We start from the raw sequence: 20,708 nt of genomic DNA on the forward strand, positions 1-20,708 counted from the left end.
CTATCCCCAGATAATGACAGGTCTGAGAATATACAAACAACAAAATAACAATTGAAAACATTAATTGACACATACCGTAAATAAAGTATGGTGAAAGTTGAGCAAAGATCTTATGAAGTTGAGTTTCTGAACTAACTTGGGGGCGCTATTTATTTTATTGTTTCGCGTTTTTGCACAAGCCCGCGCGAAATTCGATTTTTTTGACAACACCACAAACTGAGCGATTGATGAAAGGAGATCGACCGGCCTCCTTGGCTTAGACCGTGAGTGAGGTTGAAATAAAAGGGTTTTTTGTGCCTAATATGGCTGTTCTGCAATTTTATGCGTTATTTTCTCCTACACAATTACCACAGCTTCTTAAATTGTAAGTTGTACAAGCTAGGCTTTGGAAGAAGGCTTGTATATGTAGACTAAAGAGTTTTTCGTTTAAGCTTTAGCTAGGCTAGGCATAAGATCTAAAAAAGGGCCACGGCTAGGCCCTAGGCCTAGGCCTACTTAGGCCCTATTCACATTCTGCGTGTGCAACCTCCACTTACCCATCTCTCATATAATAGAGGTTAGCCCAGGGCCTGGACAGGTTCAGATACTGTACAGACTATGCCCAGCTGTGAATTGAAGGAGGGAATATAGGCCTAGACCTGCTGCTGCTGATGGTGTAGGCCTAGGCTATATTAAATAATAATTGTAAATAAAAAATAAAAATGTTTAATTTTGAAATTGATACCAAGTTGTATCAGTAACTTTGTTTGCTAGGCCTAGTTTTAATAATTTTTAAGAAGTATTTAAAATGTTTGTCTTTGTTTACAATGAAGTGTACTTCAATAGAAGTATATTTTGAGTTATGCATATAGCATTAAAGAAAAAGATATGAAAAAACAATAGGCAAGTCACCAGATAGGCCTAGCTAGATTAAAAAGAATAAGATGAAGCAGACAATGTGCCTTCCATCCGTATCCTGAGTATAAAAAACGCAGTGGCTAGCGATACGGTACCGTATTTCTACTTCAATTTGCTAAAGGTACGGTAAATGGCATTACGTCACCATCACCCAATATAAAGTGCCAGAATGTGCGTGACGTCATTTTTCAAGACTGGCATTGCATATTGAAGATCACCCGCGATGAGCGGTGAAACGAGATCGATGTACAGTACTGGGAAATTAGAACATCAAAAAGTACAATATTGTTTGACTTAATACTGTTATCGATATATAGGCTTATGGTTCCACTTAGTAAAGAGTTTCATTTAGCTAGGCCTATGTATAACCGTTATCAAACAAGTACTGATTCCACCAAACTCTTGGAATGCCTCTAGGCCTTGCTTAAATTCTTCGCTTGGCGAAAAATCTAAGCAAGCAAGGCCTGCTTTGCTTGGATTCTGCTTTTCGCAGCAGTTGCTCTGGTGACATTGATCTAAGTGGCATAGCCTATACCAGTCATAAACTTAGCCTAGTTCCTCCATGATCATACCGTCTGAACTTCATAATCCCTACTTCTCAAGTTTTAGTCCAAGAAGCTCGAAATAATACCACGCTTTACAATCCCACCAAAATATTCATACAATTTGAATGCACAAAATGCCAGTCTTCAAAAAATGACGTCACGCACATTCTGGCATTTCATTGGGCGATGGTGACGTAATGCCATTTACCGTACCTTTAGCAAATCGAAGTAGAAATATGGTACTGTATCTCTAGCCACGGCGTATAAAAAATATGTTCTATTTTAGAGCACATAAAAAAAAGGTGATGAGGACGGGCGTTTTTTGTTTGTTTTGTTTTGTTTTTTTTTTAATTGGAACAATATAATATTGTATTTTTCATTCGAGAGGGAGAGAATGTTTTTATTTGGCAAGAATATTGTATAAAAACTGGTTTAATTTTATTGTTAAAAAAAATGTATATCTAGTCACAAAATTGCATTGTTTTTTTTATGCTGTTGAAATAAATGATGCAGCAAAAAAAGTTTTTTTATTCCCGCATCAATATTTCCCAAATTGTTGATGCGGGCAGGAGTGATAATCAATCTTTTCTATGTACCCTCAGGGATGGCAAAATTCAGCAGTGCAGTGTAAGACTCCCATTACCAAACTTTATTCTGGTCTATTCACACGGTACATGGCCTGATGATCTCAAAGGGAAGTGCCTGTATTGTGTTATCAAACTCTCCGAAAAACAGAAGCCTTTCTGTATTGGCAGTTTGTCAGAACATCAAAGGTTAGTACTCAATTAAGTAAACCAGTTTTGTGACTCAATTATTCCAAAGAGAGTGGAGCAAGTATAAATGGTTGTGTTGCCCAAGATAGTAAATTTAACAATCAGGTTCAGTTAGTCATTAAATGTAAATAATCCAAAACCTGGTTTTAAACATTAGTAAATAATTATTATTATTATTAAATGTTTTCTTAAATGTAATTCAGCACGCTTTTCAATTTAAAGATGTATTGTCCCTTGCTAATGTCAAAAAATCATAAAAAATAAGTTTGAAATAAACTTGCTCATTTTGCAAGAACATACAAATTATGTTCTAACTAGCGTGATTTTTAAACTAACAAATTATAATAAATTTAAAAAGTAATAAAACACTTCCAGTGATTGGAAGTGTTTCTATCATTTTTTGCTGTAAATGGATGGGTAGACATTTTTAAAAACACTAATTTCTATGTTCAAGTTGATAACTTTTATGTTACTTCAAAATGGGCAAGTTAATATTTTTATGATTTTTTTGATAACTAGCGTGGGACAATACACCTTTATTAGGATTAAATTGGTTTTTATGGGTTTTTAAATGGTATTTAGGAAGACAGGCAAGGTTCTATCATAAAAACCCAGATGGAGTATTAGCACATCCCTCTAATTACAATTGATTGTGATTATTATGAATTTATAATGTTTTTGTTTTTTCTATATTGAAACAAAAATTTACAAAGTTAAATGAGCCAATGATTGCCAACTTAACATAACTTAATCACTCTCTAAGTAGCATTCCTTTTCACCGGCAAACATACAAACTACACATACAGTTCAGTATCCTGTCCTGTACCCAAGACCCTGTGATTGAAAGGTGCAACAGCTTCACTCAACCTTTCACAATGTTTTTCAATTATTGCAATGGCAGGTCAATATGCTGGCAGGAATATTGGAAGGATGATCTCCTTGTGAAGAGTGTGTTAATGGCCGATGAGGGACTTTGTGGACAGCTACAACTGACTTTAGAACAACCAGATGATCTCTCGCCAGTGTCAGCTACTAACAAACAGGACTTTAGCAACGCCGTCTGCAGACCACCACAGACAATTTCAGGTGAGACAACCAAATAGCTGGGATAGTTTGTAAGGCTAAATGTTTTGGCGCCCTTTACGAGTGGCTAGACAGTAAGCATGATTAAAGCCTCCCTATTAATTGGATATTCTTATAACACCTCATTGTTTTCTAGTCTAGTTTAAAAGTTATACCATATTTATAGCTGGTTACCCTCCCAACTAAGCCAAAGAGGTCAGCTGATATTCAGGGCCCTCTTCAAAATAAATAAAACACAAATTCAATCCATACAAACAGATAAAGAATGTAAGTAAAAGAAGAAAAAAAGAGGGGGAAAAATAAACAAAAGAACAGACAGTTAATTTATTCAAAATAGTCAGCTATCTAACAGGTGATTTTACACATATTAATACATTTTTATAAATTTGACTAATTTATAAAATATATTAATGCACTTACATATAAGATACACTCATTAATTAAGTAATTTCAACTGTACAATCATGAAGGTCAGCTGGAAGGTTATCATATAAAATAGGGGAGAGATAATAATTATAAAATAATAATAATGGCATCGTTTAAACACGGAAAAGCTTGTATCACCCGAAGGTGTTCTACAAGGCCGTGATTTTGATGATAAATACAAAGATTAATACAAGTAAAACTAAATAAATTTTATATAAGTAAAGAAATTCAGAAACTTACACCAATGGGTAATAAATGTTTAAATGAATAAACATTTGTTGCTTTTGAACTGGACTTTCAAACTATTCATAATTTGGCGCCATGATACGAAAATCTTTGTTTTTCGTACTATAATATAATAATAATAACAACTTTATTTTAAAACGGAGAAAAAAACTAGTATCACCATATTGGTGTTTTACACAAGAAAATACAAGAATTAAAATAAAAAATAAAATAAAATAAAGAAGATACAAGTGAACTTAAACATCAAAAATTAAATTTAAATATATACTGTACAAAGAAAAGTAAAATTTAAAATTATAAAGATTAAAAAGTGATGTCATGAAAATGAGAACAATTTAAAGTTTTTTTATCTTTATTTAAAATATTTAATCCTGTCAGTTATTTATTAGTCTTTTAATAGTATAAATATTAGGAGCAGTTGTTGATTTACATTGAATAGGGTTATTTCAGATAGCTCCGTTTTTGGTTTTGCCACAAGCAGGATATCATTTGATCTTGTATTGTATTTTTGCCAGTGTCAATGCGCCCTCTGCCATGATAAAATGGAAATTTCAGAAAAAAAATTAAATGTTTTTAGCTGAATGCACGCCTATATTCCATAGTGTCAGAAGTGGGATCATAGGATATTGTTGCAACATCTCATTATTGTCTATTAGTTGCACTTTAATAACAGGATGTATCATTGTTGATCTATCTCATAGTCACATGTAAGTAAATTTGGGCAATATGTGTTATGAGAGCAATGCAGGCCTTTCACAGTTGACGTCACCAATAAACTAGAAAGATTTTCATTTTCTACAGTTGTTTATAATTAGTAGCTATTTTGTTTGTGTTATTACATTGCATTTTATTTTTCTCCAGAGTAGACCTACTGTATAGTATAGCCAGATAATATCACCATTAACAATATAGAGCTTAGGCAAGACTTGTTTATGCCTTGTATAAAAACCCTCCACCTGCCAATAATGTTGATTTAGAATAAAATTTTTAAAAATCTGCCAGTTAGTCCACCCTTTGCCAAGAAAATATGAAAATTTAAGAAAAAAATAAAAAGAAATTTATTTTGTTTATATAACGCCCGCTGCTCCCTTGAAATATTCAAAAATAAGATGTAATATTTTTTCCTTAAATATATAATCAATCAAGGATTTGAATAGTGCCAATAACCACATGGCCATTCCAAGGCAAAACAATGTAACCTAATAAAAATATAAAAACAATTACATTGTTTTTCCACGGAACAGCCGCACAGCAGAATGCAATGTTAAAAATTTAAAGCATTTATTAATCTCAGTAGTACAATGTTTACATTCATCAATAAAATTTTATCTTTATTCTCTTCTGCCTATATTCTTTTGGCAAAATTATTTTGCTGAATAAGAAAACATAATTAAAATTTTTTTTCCACCTTCCTCTGACGATCATTAAAAAAAAATAAGTTTGTTATTCAAGGTATTAATAAAGTCTCACTCTATGTATGTATTGACCTAGATATCTGTCTTTCAATATATTGACAAATGTTATGGCTCTAGAAATATGTCAACATAGGCTGTAACAAGAGATTTTTGTAAATTATTTATTATTACTAATGTTAAACAGATCAACTACCAGATGTCTTGGCGCAGACAGATACTTGGTTGCCGGATGATAAGATGGAAACCTATGAGAGGAATCTTCTGACTGAAGTTACACCGGTATGACTTCAGATGTGCTTCATCTTTTGGCTAACTATATATTTATAATTACTTTTCAACACTGATGTGATGCGGGTATCTGTTTTGGGTTTAAATTATCCAGATCACCCTGATTTTTTATTTCTTAATATATAAAATTTATTATTGTTATTATAATGTTGTTTTAGAGATACACTGTCTATGATATGCTTAAAAAACTTTACAAATATATATATACAAATATGTAAATTTCTTAATTTCTTAAGTTGGCAACTATTTTGTTTCAAATAAAAATCAGAATGATAAAGTTTTTCCTTGCCAAGTCAATCTAATCACTTTTGTATTCTCGTTACTATGTAAAAGATCAAGTCACATAAGCAAACAATAATATGGCTTACATTATCGTCTGCATATTTATAAAATTTACAGTTGTTGCTCTTCACCAACCAGAAAATTCAGATCAGCAACTATAGTACAGAAATTTGTTTATGTGAGTTGAACTTGACATAGGTAAGCTAGCTTAATAAAACTACAAGGCTTATTGGTGTAATTTGTTTATGCTATGTAGGTTACCACAGCAACCCCCAAAAGTGCACCTAACAAAACTTACAGAAGAAAAAGAAATTCCAAAGAAATTGAGGACGTACCATCATCACAAAAAAGAAAAACTTCTACAAAACTCTTTAATGGGGTAAAGAACCAGAAAAATATGAATGGGACGAAGTCAGCAGTCGGTAAAACTCTGAGTACTGTTAAGAATAAGTCTGACATGCAAGGTAAGGTTTGATCATTTAACAATGATTGTATTTTTTGTTATATGCATCTATATGTTACAGACTGAGAAAAATAATAATCATACTATATTTATATGTAGGATGTTGTAGTTTAGTGGTGCTATCCTTTCAACCACAGACTCCTGGGTACTAATCCTTACAACTGTCAACTTTCCATTAGTCTTATTAAAGGATGGTGGTGATAGGGGTTCAATTCTGACATAGTCCATTTTAAGTAGTTAAATAAACATTCTGATAGCATAGCACCACCCTCTTTAATATCATGCCCCATAGGCTCCTCTCCATGTTAATAAGCCCAGATATATCACTACTTATAGCTAATTTATTTTTATGACATATTGTTTCTTGACAGCTCCTAGTTGTAGATGGGGCCATGCATTCTGTAAGACAACTGCTGGTGAGATGCTGTTAGTTGGCGGACAAGGTGCAAAGCAGACGCTTAGTAGAGACTCGGTGTGGGTGTTGGAAAAAGGTTAGAAAACATTGGATAATTTCTATTGTTTTTAAATGTGAGAAATTCCTTATCGGATAAATCCATATATCGACAACACAACACCATCTGCTGATTCTCGGGAGCAATACGAGTTTATTGTCATTGGAAATGAGCCAACACATGTTCCTTGTTATGTTCCTGTTTTCATGAAATTATGTGGACCGGTGACTGTCAACACAGTGTACGGCCCGCTTGATACATTTACAACTAATTCTACTCTTCCCTGCAATATTGACAATTTAAGAGCAATTTTGTTTATTTTAAGCTGACAAATATCTATGATTTACTCATATTATCAGTGTGATATGACCATATATGAACTAATCATACTAATTGTCATATGAAAGCTTATAGTGCAGACAGTGATACTGTAAGTCATCATATTATGTTTAATATTTCTTGAATAATTATTTTCTTGTAGATGGCCTTATATGGACAGAGCCACCAATCAAGGTTGATTCCCACAAGCCTCAGTATCGAGTGGGACATACTGTAACCTATGACCCCCGAGTTGACTGTGTGTATGTATTTGGTGGTTCAAAGAATTTGCGGTGGTACAACGACATTCATGTTCTGGATATGAAAACTTGGACGTGGTCTTTGGTGAAGGTGAGAAGTCACAGGAAGTTTGATTGTACTGTATTGAATGACCTTTTGACTAATTAGGTAGTTGGTGATCATCAAATCTAATTTAAATTGTTCATTCAGTGTTGAACAGAATTAATTGGCAAATAATTTTCTTTAATTCTGATTCTATTAATAGAATAAATTTATACAATCAACATAAACAAAAAATATTTTACTTCTTGCTTCATTCTGGGGTAAAGAAAGGAGCGTTCACGCCATGTCCATGTTCCTACCAATCCTTTTAACATTATACACGAAAATCGTATTGTCGAGTTTTTAGAACTACGTCGACATGGCTCCATAGAGTATGAACTCGTGAATACACTCGATAAGAAGAAGCATTGTTCCCACTCTGATTGGGTTCACTTGTGCAGATTTCCGTCCTCCACATTTTCCTCGCTTCTGTTAGCTCAGCTGCTTTAACATCCACATAGATGCAATTGCTACACCTCCGTTTTTGCATTCTTCTCTTCCTGGTTTCAACTTTGAATTCTATCACACGATTTCCCATGTATGACTGGTCTCTGCATCTGATGTGTTGCCCCATAATCCAAGTTTCACCTCTCACAGCTTTCCACTGAATTCTCCAACCTTATGTTGTAAGCAAAAATAATATATTCCCTGAAAAAAATTTGAATACACCACAGCATACATGCACTATATATTACAGGTGGTCAAAAAAGTCAGGCCGACAGGCCCCCGAAAAATGAATTAATTACCTCGTGATTCTGGCCCATAAACACTCTAGCTCATAATTAATTAGTTGGGTAATTGTTAGACATTCTCAGCATTAGGTTATATATCGCCTATCCAGGGATATGAGTGCCCACGATGAGGTCCAGGATTCTTTTGACACAGAGGAAGAGTACCTCCAGGGTCCTACCCTGGGATTCAGGAAGTTAGTCTTTTAAGCGATAAAACAAAACTAAAAAAAACATAAAATGATATAAAAATTAACTGAATACATTTGTAAAGCATAATGGTAAATCCTTGATTTCAAGCGAACACCAGCAGTGATTTTGTCAATGGATCCTGTAAAGGACGGCCATGTGTCTTTGGCCCCCCCCCCCCCCCCCCCCCCCCCAACATACATTTTGGAAGTATATAGAGAGTATAAGAAGCATTTCCTTCTATTACAATTGAAAAAGTTAAAAGCATGTTGAGACTTAAGCTGGTCCCACACGTTGCGATTTTGCTTACGATAGGCTGCGCTACCACTATACGACTACATGCTTTTGAACATGTTTAAAATTCTACCATATCGTATGTTTCTATATAATGCTTGATGCTTAATAGTCTGCAACACCTCTGATCTAGTAGCACCAATCAGGAACTCTTTACTGCTATTATTGTTACTAAATCTCTTATTTTTGTTTTTTTGCAGGCAATTGGTAGAGCCCCCACAAGAGCGTACCACAGTAGCTGTCTGTTTCGTGATGAGTTGTTTGTGTTTGGTGGCGTCTTCCCAAATCCAGATCCGAAACCAGATGGTTGTAGTAATCAATTGCTAATCTATCGTTTAGGTATACATGTTTTTTATTTAAATATAACCCTTTTTGTTTTTATTCTTGTGATGTGTATCAGATAACGTCTGTTATTCCATCTGATTCTACTATGTTATTATAACTAATGTAGTTTCCTTACTCTAATTACAGCTTATAAAGTGTTAATAGACAGAAATTTGAGAGTAGCATATATTTCAACCATTGACATACAAGCAGAAAGCGGCCAATTGTGTTAAAAATGATTCAATACCATAATGCTGTTTCTTATGAAGTAGAATACTGCCCTCTATGTTACAGAATTTTTTTATATATATTTCAGATACTCAGAATTGGTATGAACCTATTGTAAATGGGAAAAAACCAACACCAAGATCTGGGTAAAATATTTTGAAATATTTTTAAAATAATAATAATAATAATTGTATAATTTATGTTGTATTTAATGTCAAAACTTTAGTTAGCCCTCAATATTTCTGTTCCTTTTAAAAATCAAACATAGCGAGATGCAGATACTGAAAGTTGGTTGTGACTTGATTTTACACTGTACAAAATGAAGCAGAAATGAAATTTAGGTGCTTTTTATTAATAATTATTTTGTTCATAATTCTCATTAATTATTTTTGCTGAATGACCTAATTACAATTTAAGACAAAAAGAAAGTTGTCAGAAGGCATTTCTATCGACTGCAATGATAACAGGTCTAAAGAACAGAGTTTGCTACCTACAATACATGCTATATACACTATATATGTAAAAAATTCATGATTTTTCCTCTGTGGTTTTTACCTTTTTTTTGAAGCCCAGTAGTCCATGGGTAAAATTTCTAATGCTTTTAGATAGGCCATCCTGAAAAATTGTTTCCTGTCCAGCGGGTGGCCAAATAAAATAGACAGTACGGAGGGAGGTCTTTTTTTTAACCGAGTGTGAATAGGCTTACCCTTGTTTTTGTAATTGCCTATTGAAAACAATTCAATGGCCTCAATAGAATTAGCTTCTCATAAACCTCCCCATGCCAATGCCCATTTCATGCTTTTTTTGTATTTGATAAGCCCAAAAAATTAAAACACTTTTTATATTGATGCTGGTATGAGGTGTTTGATACTAGGCCTAGTATTTGTGATCGTTGATGAAGATTTCCATTTTTTTAAGTTCTTTTTTCTCTTGTGGACGGGTGGACAGTGAAAACAAAATTCCACCTGGGCGCTGGACCAGAAACAAACTATTTTTTTATCTTGGCCCAAGTTAGCTCGCATTGAAATGTCCTAATACAGTTTAATGAGGGATGCAGATTAACCACCCCAGAGCAATGCCATGATACAGTGCCATATCTACTTGTTTATTTGATTCTATACCCAATTGATTTGTTGAATGATAAAAAAAAAAAATTGAGGAGCATTTCTAATGCTTTTAGATAAATTAGCTCACATTGAAATGTACAAATGCAGTTTAATGAGGGATGCAAATCGCCACAGAGCGATGAGATGATCACTGTACAAACATTGCCATCTACTGGTTTATTTTGATTGTATACCCAGTTGATTGTTGAATAATTTAGTTGCCTTGCTGTAATACAGCACTCAACTCTATGCAATGATAATCATATGCTGATAGAAAGCTTTCTATGTTCATTAAACAAATCAATATAAATGAAATAACAGCATACTGGTATTGATTAGGATGCCTAATGACTATACAATGATTTCTAATTGAAAATCAACATCAAATATTTCCCTAGGAAGCTCTATATGATTTCCATTTTGTATTATGGTCCCACATATTATATAAGACCAATATAAATATATATCCTTTTAATTTATTTGATGGTGTTTTTTTAGTATTTGGGAACGTACTTACCATTCAGTACAATAACACGTTGGGTTTGAGGAAAACATCATTCCCATTAAATCTGCTGACGTAAAACACATTCAAATAGCATTGCAGTACCTGCTGCTACTTGGGGTCGAGTTCAACACTAGTCACTAAGCGCAAGCTTGGTGGTCTAGTGGTTAAGACACCAGGCTAGTTATCTGGAAGTCGTAGGTTTGATCCCCTACCAGATCACTTGCGAGATTTTTTTCGCAAGTATTTAGGGTCGTACTGAGAATTATAGTACGATAAGACATCAGGTATGGCAAAACATTATTCCATCCAACCTTTAATTTAATAATATAGTAATACATTAGTCATATAAAGTACATGCAGTAATGCCATATTGAAAACCTACTGTATAATTCCTTGGGAGATATACTAAAATCTTGATTTTGATTAAATTTTTGAATGAGAGAAAAGCTGGATTATAAAATGTTTTCTCAAGTAATAATGATACTTTTTATTTTACCAGACACTCAGCAACAGTCAAAGGTGATCAAATGGTTTTTTTTGGTGGTTAGGATGCCCCCAGGCTAGTATAAAGCACATGAAGTAATGCCATATTGAAAACCTACAGTACTGTATAATTCCTTGGGAGATGTACTAAAATGTTGATTTTGAATTAATTTTTGAATGTGAGAAAAGCTTGATTATAAATGTTTTCTCAAATAATAATGATACTTTTTATTTTTCCAGACACTCGGCAACCGTCATAGGTGATCAAATGGTTATTTTTGGCGGTTGGGATGCCCCCTTGTGTTTCAACGACCTCATCATCCTAGATCTAAGTACGAAATCCCTGAATACTATTTTAATGGTGATGGTGATAAAAATATTAGGAAAACCACAAAAGTTTTTTAGCTCAAGATCATGAGGCTTGCCATTCCAAAACCAGTGTACTGTTGCTAATTGTTAAAGTGAATAATTTAGCGTAATTAGAGTATTTGATGTGGCAATATTGTATACTTTTGTACAGAGAAGTCTTTAATACTTTTATTCATAACTTTGGCAATAATAAGTCAATTTCGGTAAACCCATCATTATAAAGCTTACAATGGAGAACATGAATATATTAAAAAGTCAGTTTTTTCCTTTTTTGGTGACTGATGCTGGTTTTGGGATGGCAAGCATAGGCTTAGCCAGCGAGCCGTCCGGCCGTCTTTTGGATGGCCTACAATTATTTAGGACGGCCACTTTTACCGTGACGGCTTGGACGGCTTGGCCTAATCAGCTCAGCCTAGGCTCATTGGCCCTGGTTTACCTTTAGCAAATTCTCTATATTCTTCAAATCTATCGAATGTTACATTAAACTAAAGCTAAATCATATTTACGTTTGATAAAAACAACATTTATTGATTGAATGTACGTTGTTTTTAGTACCATTCAGTATTCGATGGGGATTCCCATGGCGTGGCTCAATGGCTTCCATTTTGGAGGGCCTATATCGTTTTTCTGGCTAAACCCCTGATGGCAAGCCTCATATAGGCTAGGCCTAGCTGATCAAAACTGTACATAACAAAGAAGAAAGTGTAAATAATAAATATGCAGCATTTATAATGCTGCATCTGTCTGGTAACCTATTCCAAAGCCAGTAATTATCACCCTCGGTCATTGGATATATAAACAGCCATCATAAGCAATCTCATCCCCACCCATAGGGGAAGGCAGTTAGCTCATCACCAAATAAATTTTACTCCTGGGTGGAGAGAGACAGAGACAAGTGCAGGCTTAGCATAAAGGCCAACTCAGTGTCGTACGACCCAGCCCGATTTATCGCAGGAGAGTCGTTAGCTCATCGTGAGAATATTAAACATGTTTAATATTAATGATGTGACTCCCTATAGTGGAGATCTATTGCATGTGTTTAACTCACAGCCACAGCGCAACAAAAAATTTACATTGTGTTGTGTCGTATGACACTATTTGAGTTGGCCTTCAATAAAGCAATGTGATTTACATTGTATTTATATTCCTGACCATTCACTTGTAAGTCCATGGCTTTCTTTTGCGTTACAAATTTCCTTTTGAATTTAAAAGAAATATTAGTGACACAAATTATGTATACAATCCATTGATTATATCCATTGTTGAGAACCGTTGTAGAGGTTACAGGATTCACGTTAATGAACAGTTTCAGTCGTTATTTTTAGAATCCTTAATTAATTGCTTCCTTATTAGATAGTAATTGACATGGTTTTACAAAATAGGAAATATATATATTATAAATGTAAAAGAAGTATTTAAAACATCTGTTAATTATTATCAACAATATACAATGTTTAAAAGTGTATCTGCTGTCAATATATGTAGATAATTTTGGCAATAAAAAACAAAGAAAGAAAAGATTATGAGCTTACCAGCCAACATTTGTGGCTTTGATCAACATCATGATGTTGTTTGTTTGATCAAGGTTACTAGTGTTTTTATCTGTCATAACATAGCATTAATTGAATCATTTTCTTGGCTCAATTTTGGATCATAAAATTACCTGTGTAGCAAATAAACAGTTTTTGAAATTATTCCAAAAAGGATTTTATAATAATATTAGGAAATTTAGTCATTAGTTAACCACACTACTTGTTATTGGAAAAAACCCGAACTCAAATGGAGTTTTTTTCCCCAGAATCTCTAATTTTGAAATTATTCCAAAAAGGATTTTATAATAATATTAGGAAATCTAGTCATTATTTAACCGCACTACTTGTTATTGGAAAAGCCGAACTCAAATGAAGTTTTTTTCCCCAGAATCTCTAAAATATTCATACGTTATAATTAAATTTTAATAATTCATTTCAGTAGCTCAGACTTAATATTGAATAATCCAATTCATAGTTGGACTGTGCATGCTTGTAGCAAGGTCAGTTGACCTACGATATGGGCATGCGCAGTTCAAACTATGAATTGGCTTAAATTACTTTTTTTTGTGCAGCTTTAATGGAGTTCTCAACACCAGCTACACTTGGAACAGCGCCCTCTCCAAGAAGGTAAATAATTAAATTTTGGAGAAAAGTTTTTTTTTATATATTTTAAAATTTCTCTTTTGATAACATTAGAATTAATTGTAGAATAATATGAATATCAGTTTTTAAAATAGGGATTTAATTTGTATATTGTAATACTTTATGTAATAATGTGGTCTTATTTTTATCCCAGTATTGGTTCAATCAATGATATGCTAGAATTTTTAAATATATTTAAAGAATATTTTGCCATTTATATTCATACATAATAGCTTTCATGGTTTCTTGGTTCTTGCTTTTAGTTGGCATGCATCCTGCCGGTTGCCTGGCAACAGACTTATTTTTATCCCAGTATTGGTTCAATCAATGATATGCTAGAATTTTTAAATATATTTAAAGAATATTTTGCCATTTATATTCATACATAATAGCTTTCATGGTTTCTTGATTCTTGCTTTTAGTTGGCATGCATCCTGCCGGTTGCCTGGCAACAGACTTCTAATTCATGGTGGTTACAATGGCAATGAAGCCCTTAATGATGCCTTTATTTTCAGCCTAAGTAAGTAATTACATTCAAATCGAATAAGCTCAATAATAAGTTAACTTTAGCTTTAATTAGTACTCCCAAGTACATTGTTAATAAAATATCAAACCTGAATAAGTCTTCACTTTACATTATTATTACTGGTATTGAGTTTTTAATAATGAAGAAATGATAATGCATGTATAGACAAGATGTCTTGTGTATGAAAAAAGTACAGTAGATGTACAATACATATATTTAGTATGTACAAACTTCTTGCATTTTTGAATGAATGTAGTACATATATTCAGTATATGTGCTCATTATCATCTGTTATGCATTTCCATCTATTAGCTTAGTGTATATCTCCTCTAGCATTTTCCATGACTTCCTTTCTGTGGTCTGAAGTGCTGGTATTAAAAGTTTGAGTGACGAGTTGATGGTTTTGGATATATACTATTCAATTCAATCCATACAATAACAAATAGAGTAAATGTTCAAAAACATTTGCACAATCGAACAAAGTGCCATTCTTTAAAAAAGAAATTTATGCAGAGTTACATTGTATTTCTGAAAGGATAAATGGAGGTGTAGGTAAAGCAAGGATGCAAGATTTAGTGTAGGGGTTTAACATTTTGTGCATGGATTTCAAATCCCACATTCCGGCCAGTATTTCAAGATTCAAGATAACTTTATTTGTCATAAAAGTTTAACACTGAAACAAATCCACAATATACAGGTAAAAATTAGTAAAAATATATAACAAAATATATAACAGACACATCAAAAGATAAATAATTTATACAAACATTTAAAACTACTGAAAAAAAACCTGTCAAGATAATATATATACTTCACCATGGAGGTATAAAACCAAAGAGAGAAACACAGGGAAATATCATGGATGGAGATGTATTTAAGAATTAAGAACATTGAAACAGCATTTAAATAAATAGAATTTCATATCCAGCAGCAAAAATATTATTCACGTACAGTCGCAATCCCCAAATCAGGCAGCCCACATACAGTAGATGTATACATGAGATGCTTTAAGGAGTGGAGTTAATTTTGGTTCATAAGAAAAAAATCATGTCCGAACCAGAACCCAGCAATGGGAAGGCGCCACTCATTTGAAAGTTTTGCTGGTATTTGTGATATATTTAATGCAATAATGTTTTGCTAAAAACATCAACATCATGTAGCGAGTGTATAGCTGCTTTGGCCGGAAACACTTTTGACAATAACTTCAAAATTCTACCAGCATTTTTATAAAGAGAAATTCAAATATTACTTGTTTTAATGAAGGGTAGGCAGCTTTTGAAATAATTGATAGTCAATGGATATCAAAGTTGATATGCAAAAGCTGAAAAATAAAATCAATGTTTTGCTAAAAACATCAATATCATGTAGCGAGTGTATAGCTGCTTTGACCGGAAAACACTTTTGACAATAACTTCAAAATTCTACCAGCATTTTTATAAAGAGAAATTCAAATATTACTTGTTTTAATGAAGGGTAGGCAGATTTTGATATAATTGACAGTCAATGGATATCAAAGTTGATATGCAAAAGCTGAAAAATAAAATCAATGTTGAAGTGCTTCGTGCGAATATTATACAAATACAACATGGTTTGGGGTGAAGTGTTGAATTCTATTTCCAGAGTTGTTAGAACTACTTCCCAAAGTGGAGGGAGGTCGTAAAACTTGTGTACTGTAAATTGGCAAAAATTGAATTTGTGTATTCAGTCACAGATTTAACTTAAGGCCCAGCCAGCCTTTCTCCCCACCCCTATAAATTGAAAAAAAATTTAAAAAAAAGATTATAAAAAAAGTAAGAAAAAAAAAGTGAGTGAGTGAGTGAAAAAGAGTGTCATTTCCTGGCATCTAGAAGTGCCAATCAAATAATTCCCCCCTCCCCCACACCATGGAGGGGATGAGGTGGTCTTGACCCTCAATCTGTGAAAGTCTCTCCTTGAGTCCCCTCTATTCCATACTGGTGACTCTGCCAATGGTCATTGTAAGTTAATTGTAATTTAAAGTAGCAATTCAATATTATATATTATATATTAATTATAGTAACAATTGAATTTTTAAGGTTCTAGATTTTGCCATAGACAGAAAGTACTGTAGTACTGTATATCTTAAAAGTCTGAAGATTAAATTTTAGAATGTCATTTGCTAAGAATAGATCAGACAGAGAAGACAGATGACCTAATCTACAACCTTCTACCATGCATGTCTTAACTCATTCAAAAATAACTGGCACTGTTCTCTGCAATCCAATATTCTAATTGAATTTTTAAAGGGTTTACCCCTAGATTTTACCATAGATTCAGACTGTATACTGTATATCTTTAAGGTCTGAGGATCAATTCTCAGATGTCAGTTCTAAAAAAGATCAAAAAGAGCAGATTGATGACCTAATCTGAAACCTTCTTCCATACTGTATATGTCACAACTCATCCAAAATTAATTGTCACTGTATCAAATTGTCGTCACAGAAATGATTAAAATTTTAGTTTATACAAAGGATTGACTGAGTATACGTCATCTCTAAACAGGAAAATATTTGTGGTGTATGGTCTGCCTATTGTGATTTTAATCCTGTCCTTGGTAGAGTAGTTCAAATGCAAAAATGCTCTGTCATCTGCATACCAATCCGATAACAATGACAGATTTATCAGCCACTGTCAATAAACACATACCCAGCACTGACTATTATGTTTCATTTATATACAGAATTTTGCTCATTTTATATAATTAATTTCACTTTTATAAAAACAATACAGAGTAATTCAATTAGGCTGGATTACCCAAACGTTCCAACCCTCCTGATTCGATCGGGAGTTTCCAGAATTTACAGGCTATCTCCCGGTCTCCCGAATTTGTTCAAGTTCCCCTGAATTTTAAAATCTAGGACTAGGCTAGGCCTAGATTTGCCTCATTTAATGTGCCGCAAGTTAAAAAACATGGGATTTGCATGATAAAATAGGTGAAATTACTAGGCCACATGAATGAAAATCGAATAGGTATCTTATAAATTATGTTTATAAACCACGAAAGACATTAATGCTATCAGAATATTTTGACGTTGAAGGCTTTTCACTAATTGGTGGGTTTTGGGCCCACCCTTTGCCTGCAAATTCTTCCTTCTCCCGATTTTTTAGGTCTAGGGATTGGTACGTCCGATTACCTAAATCACAGATCCTATATACATTAATGTTATCAAAAAAATAGCAGTCTTGGAACTTGGAAAACAAATGGATATAACAATACAAATATTAAGATAAGAAAGATAAAAAAAAACATTAAAAGCTTACATTGCATTTAAAATATTAAATTTTTTATTCATCCTCAACTTCAGGTGCTGTTCAGAACCCACCACCCCCCAGCACAATCTTGAATTACACCAGCTGAGAGGCTTTCCAGAAAGAACAACTTTACATATAAATGGACATGTACAATACAAATATAAAGATAAGATAAAAAACATTACATTGCATTATAAAATATTTTATTCATCATCATCATCTTCAGCTACTGTGCATAACCTCTTGACTATACTTGCACAGTGCTAAATGGTATGCATCACTGCTTGCAGTTGTGTTTTCATTTTTCTCTCCTTATCTCTTTTTAAAATCAATGGTTTCAATTATGTAGGAAAGTAATTTAAATACAAATAGTAAAACAATTATTTAAAATACATTTACAAGTCAGTAAAATAATTCTTAAAATGATATTTGATACCAAAATTATTTTGGACCTTTGGTACTGTACCTTGGCAGGGTTGGGGAGGGGAGGGAATGTAGCTGCATTAATTAGCCAATCAGGGATTAGTCTGCCAAAAAATGCTTGGAATCTTTAACTTGGTGATTGAGTTTTGTTGGCAAGAAGTCTGAGAAACTACTGATTTTGCCAATGAAGTTGGAGATTTGCCTCAATGATCTGTCATTTGGCCAACTAAACAATCATATCTGCTATGGCAAAACTGACATTTGTGGGTTTTAAGTTGATTGGCAGGTTAATGTTTTAAATGTATGTGAGAGAGTACTTTAGAATGTAACAACTCTTTTTCATAAGAGATCATGAGGCATAGTTTTCAAAACAATAATTTTGATATAAAGAGTTGAGAAATGTATTTTCCGACAAATTAGCCTAATGTGGCTTGGGTCTGTGTATTCATCAATATTGACTCTACTGCCTATATTTTTACCATTAGATATAGAGTTTATAGTTTTTCATTTTGGCATTTTGGACACATTGAGATGTGCAGAATATAATTTATTTTAATTTAGACAGTGGGCCCCACAAGATAGCTCATGCCTACAATCGCATCCTCCTCGCCACTTGAAATTTTTGAAGCAAAAATCTTACGCTTATATGTAGTTAAAAAATGATCTGATATCATCTTATTTTGCCAGTCACCATCCCCTCACTATTTCATCAAGTCCTTCCACTTCACCATCATGCCCCCTCATCAACCCCACCCCATTTTAATATACACGCCACTGAAAGTAGGCTAACCAAAACTTATATATAGAAAGATAGTGACACCTAATTTAATATTGATCAATATCTAGCAGATGTGCGTGTCAGACTTTAGTTGATTGTTTATTGATCGAAAATATGAATTAACTGGACTCTAGTGCTGAATCCAAAGGCCAAGCCTAACCCTTTACCTTCTAGTATTGATGTATTATACTACTGACGTAGATAGCCTGGGAAATGACGTCTAAAAATAGACACAATCTATGTTTTAATTAAATTGGTTTGTTAAATACGATAGCAGCTATGTCTGGTTGATTGGTTGTATCTATGTGGATGTGAAGTACGCTAGGAAGGGCAGGCCAATTAGGGATGGTCCAACGTTCTGCATAGCCCTGACCTTCTGTTTTCTAGGCTACATTTGCAAATAACTTGTGGGTTCTGTGTCTGAATGTTTCACAGTTATGGATGTGAGAACTAAGAATAGTTATTAACTTTTACCACTTTGGTGGAAGGAAGAAGTAATGAATGAGTACTACTACATTATTTCCTCCACCAAAGTGTTAAAAATTAATAACTATTCTTAATACTTTGGTGGAGGAAGTAATGAATAAGTACTACTACAGGACTTTTTAGGCCAAATAAAATTTATTTATTATTTTCACATCTGGGACTTGAAAATATTTTTTATTGAGGGTAGTAATTTATATTTGCTATTTACAACAAACAAGCTGGTAAGTAATAAAAATTGATTTATAAAAAGAAGCAAAATGAATCTTTGTATGAATACTTCGATTTATATTTCCATTTCTGCTTAGGCTTTGAAAACAATCTTTCAGATTAATTTTATTTTGCATGGAAAATTAATTGTTCTTTTTAAAAAAAAGCAAATAGGAATTTTTTTCATGAGGCTCCAAAAAGATGGGAATGGGGATGTGAAGCTAATATTTTTGGCCTTAGATTTTCCTTGCCTTTGGTATCAAAATGTTCTCTTGCCTTGTATGAATTTCCTTTTTTGCTCAATCAAGGTGTTGTTTAAATAACTTTTTTGCACTGGCCTGGACCCCATCTCACCCGACACCGCAACAATGGCGGTTGAACCAAAAATAATAATTTGCCCATAACGTTGTTTTGATTACCAATCCCTAATATTGTGGTCTAAAATATATATATATATATCTGTCTCTTATACACATCTAGATGTGTATAAGAGACAGGCTTTACCTGGTAGACCGCCAGGGCCAGTTGGACCTACTGAGCCTTTATCTCCAGGCATACCAGGCTCGCCTCTGGGACCTTGCTGGCCTGTGTCACCCTTCTGGCCATGTGTTCCTGGGATGCCAGGAACACCTGCTGTTCCAGGGACACCTGGTTGCCCAGGAACACCAGGAATTCCAAGAAGACTTCCTGGGGTGCATGTTTCTGGAGACTTCTGAGCATCTTGGTTTGCAACCACAAAAATGTAGCAAATAGATATGCTGAACACAAATGTTTCTTTCAAGTATATCATAGTCATGCCACTCGTACACACACACCTATGTAAAGAATATTATTATGTTGCTTTTAACTCCTTCATAGCACAATAATGATGGTGCTGAGAGTGATGATAGTGATAATGATGATTGATGATGATTAATAATAATAATGATAATAATAAGTAACCATAGTGATAATATAATACCAGTCTGAAAGCTAATACTGATGTCAATGATGAAACGCTTGATAATATAATACAGTAATAATAATTAGATACTGTACATATTTTTAGAATTTGATAACTTGCTGTAATAATATAGTAACATTTATCT

General features: G+C 33.5%; 1 protein-coding gene across 1 annotated transcript in view; it reads left to right on the forward strand.

Annotated features, from left to right (window-relative positions):
• Positions 1-242: 242 nt before the first annotated feature.
• The window catches only part of LOC117116076 (acyl-CoA-binding domain-containing protein 4-like), a 31,594-nt gene continuing 11,128 nt past the window's right edge, over positions 243-20,708 (forward strand). The window contains exons 1-12 of the mRNA XM_033260019.1: positions 243-364; positions 2,045-2,215; positions 3,117-3,301; positions 5,570-5,664; positions 6,212-6,419; positions 6,790-6,909; positions 7,352-7,539; positions 8,942-9,080; positions 9,382-9,439; positions 11,628-11,719; positions 13,861-13,915; positions 14,353-14,450. Of these exons, the coding sequence (XP_033115910.1) occupies positions 303-364; positions 2,045-2,215; positions 3,117-3,301; positions 5,570-5,664; positions 6,212-6,419; positions 6,790-6,909; positions 7,352-7,539; positions 8,942-9,080; positions 9,382-9,439; positions 11,628-11,719; positions 13,861-13,915; positions 14,353-14,450 (1,471 nt within the window). The 5' untranslated portion in view covers positions 243-302. The remainder of the gene's footprint in view (positions 365-2,044; positions 2,216-3,116; positions 3,302-5,569; positions 5,665-6,211; positions 6,420-6,789; positions 6,910-7,351; positions 7,540-8,941; positions 9,081-9,381; positions 9,440-11,627; positions 11,720-13,860; positions 13,916-14,352; positions 14,451-20,708) is intronic.

This window comes from Anneissia japonica, unplaced genomic scaffold, assembly GCF_011630105.1.
Source record: "Anneissia japonica isolate Jap-2015-1 unplaced genomic scaffold, ASM1163010v1 scaffold287743_len2803612_cov181, whole genome shotgun sequence".
Taxonomy (NCBI): Eukaryota; Metazoa; Echinodermata; class Crinoidea; order Comatulida; family Comatulidae; genus Anneissia; species Anneissia japonica.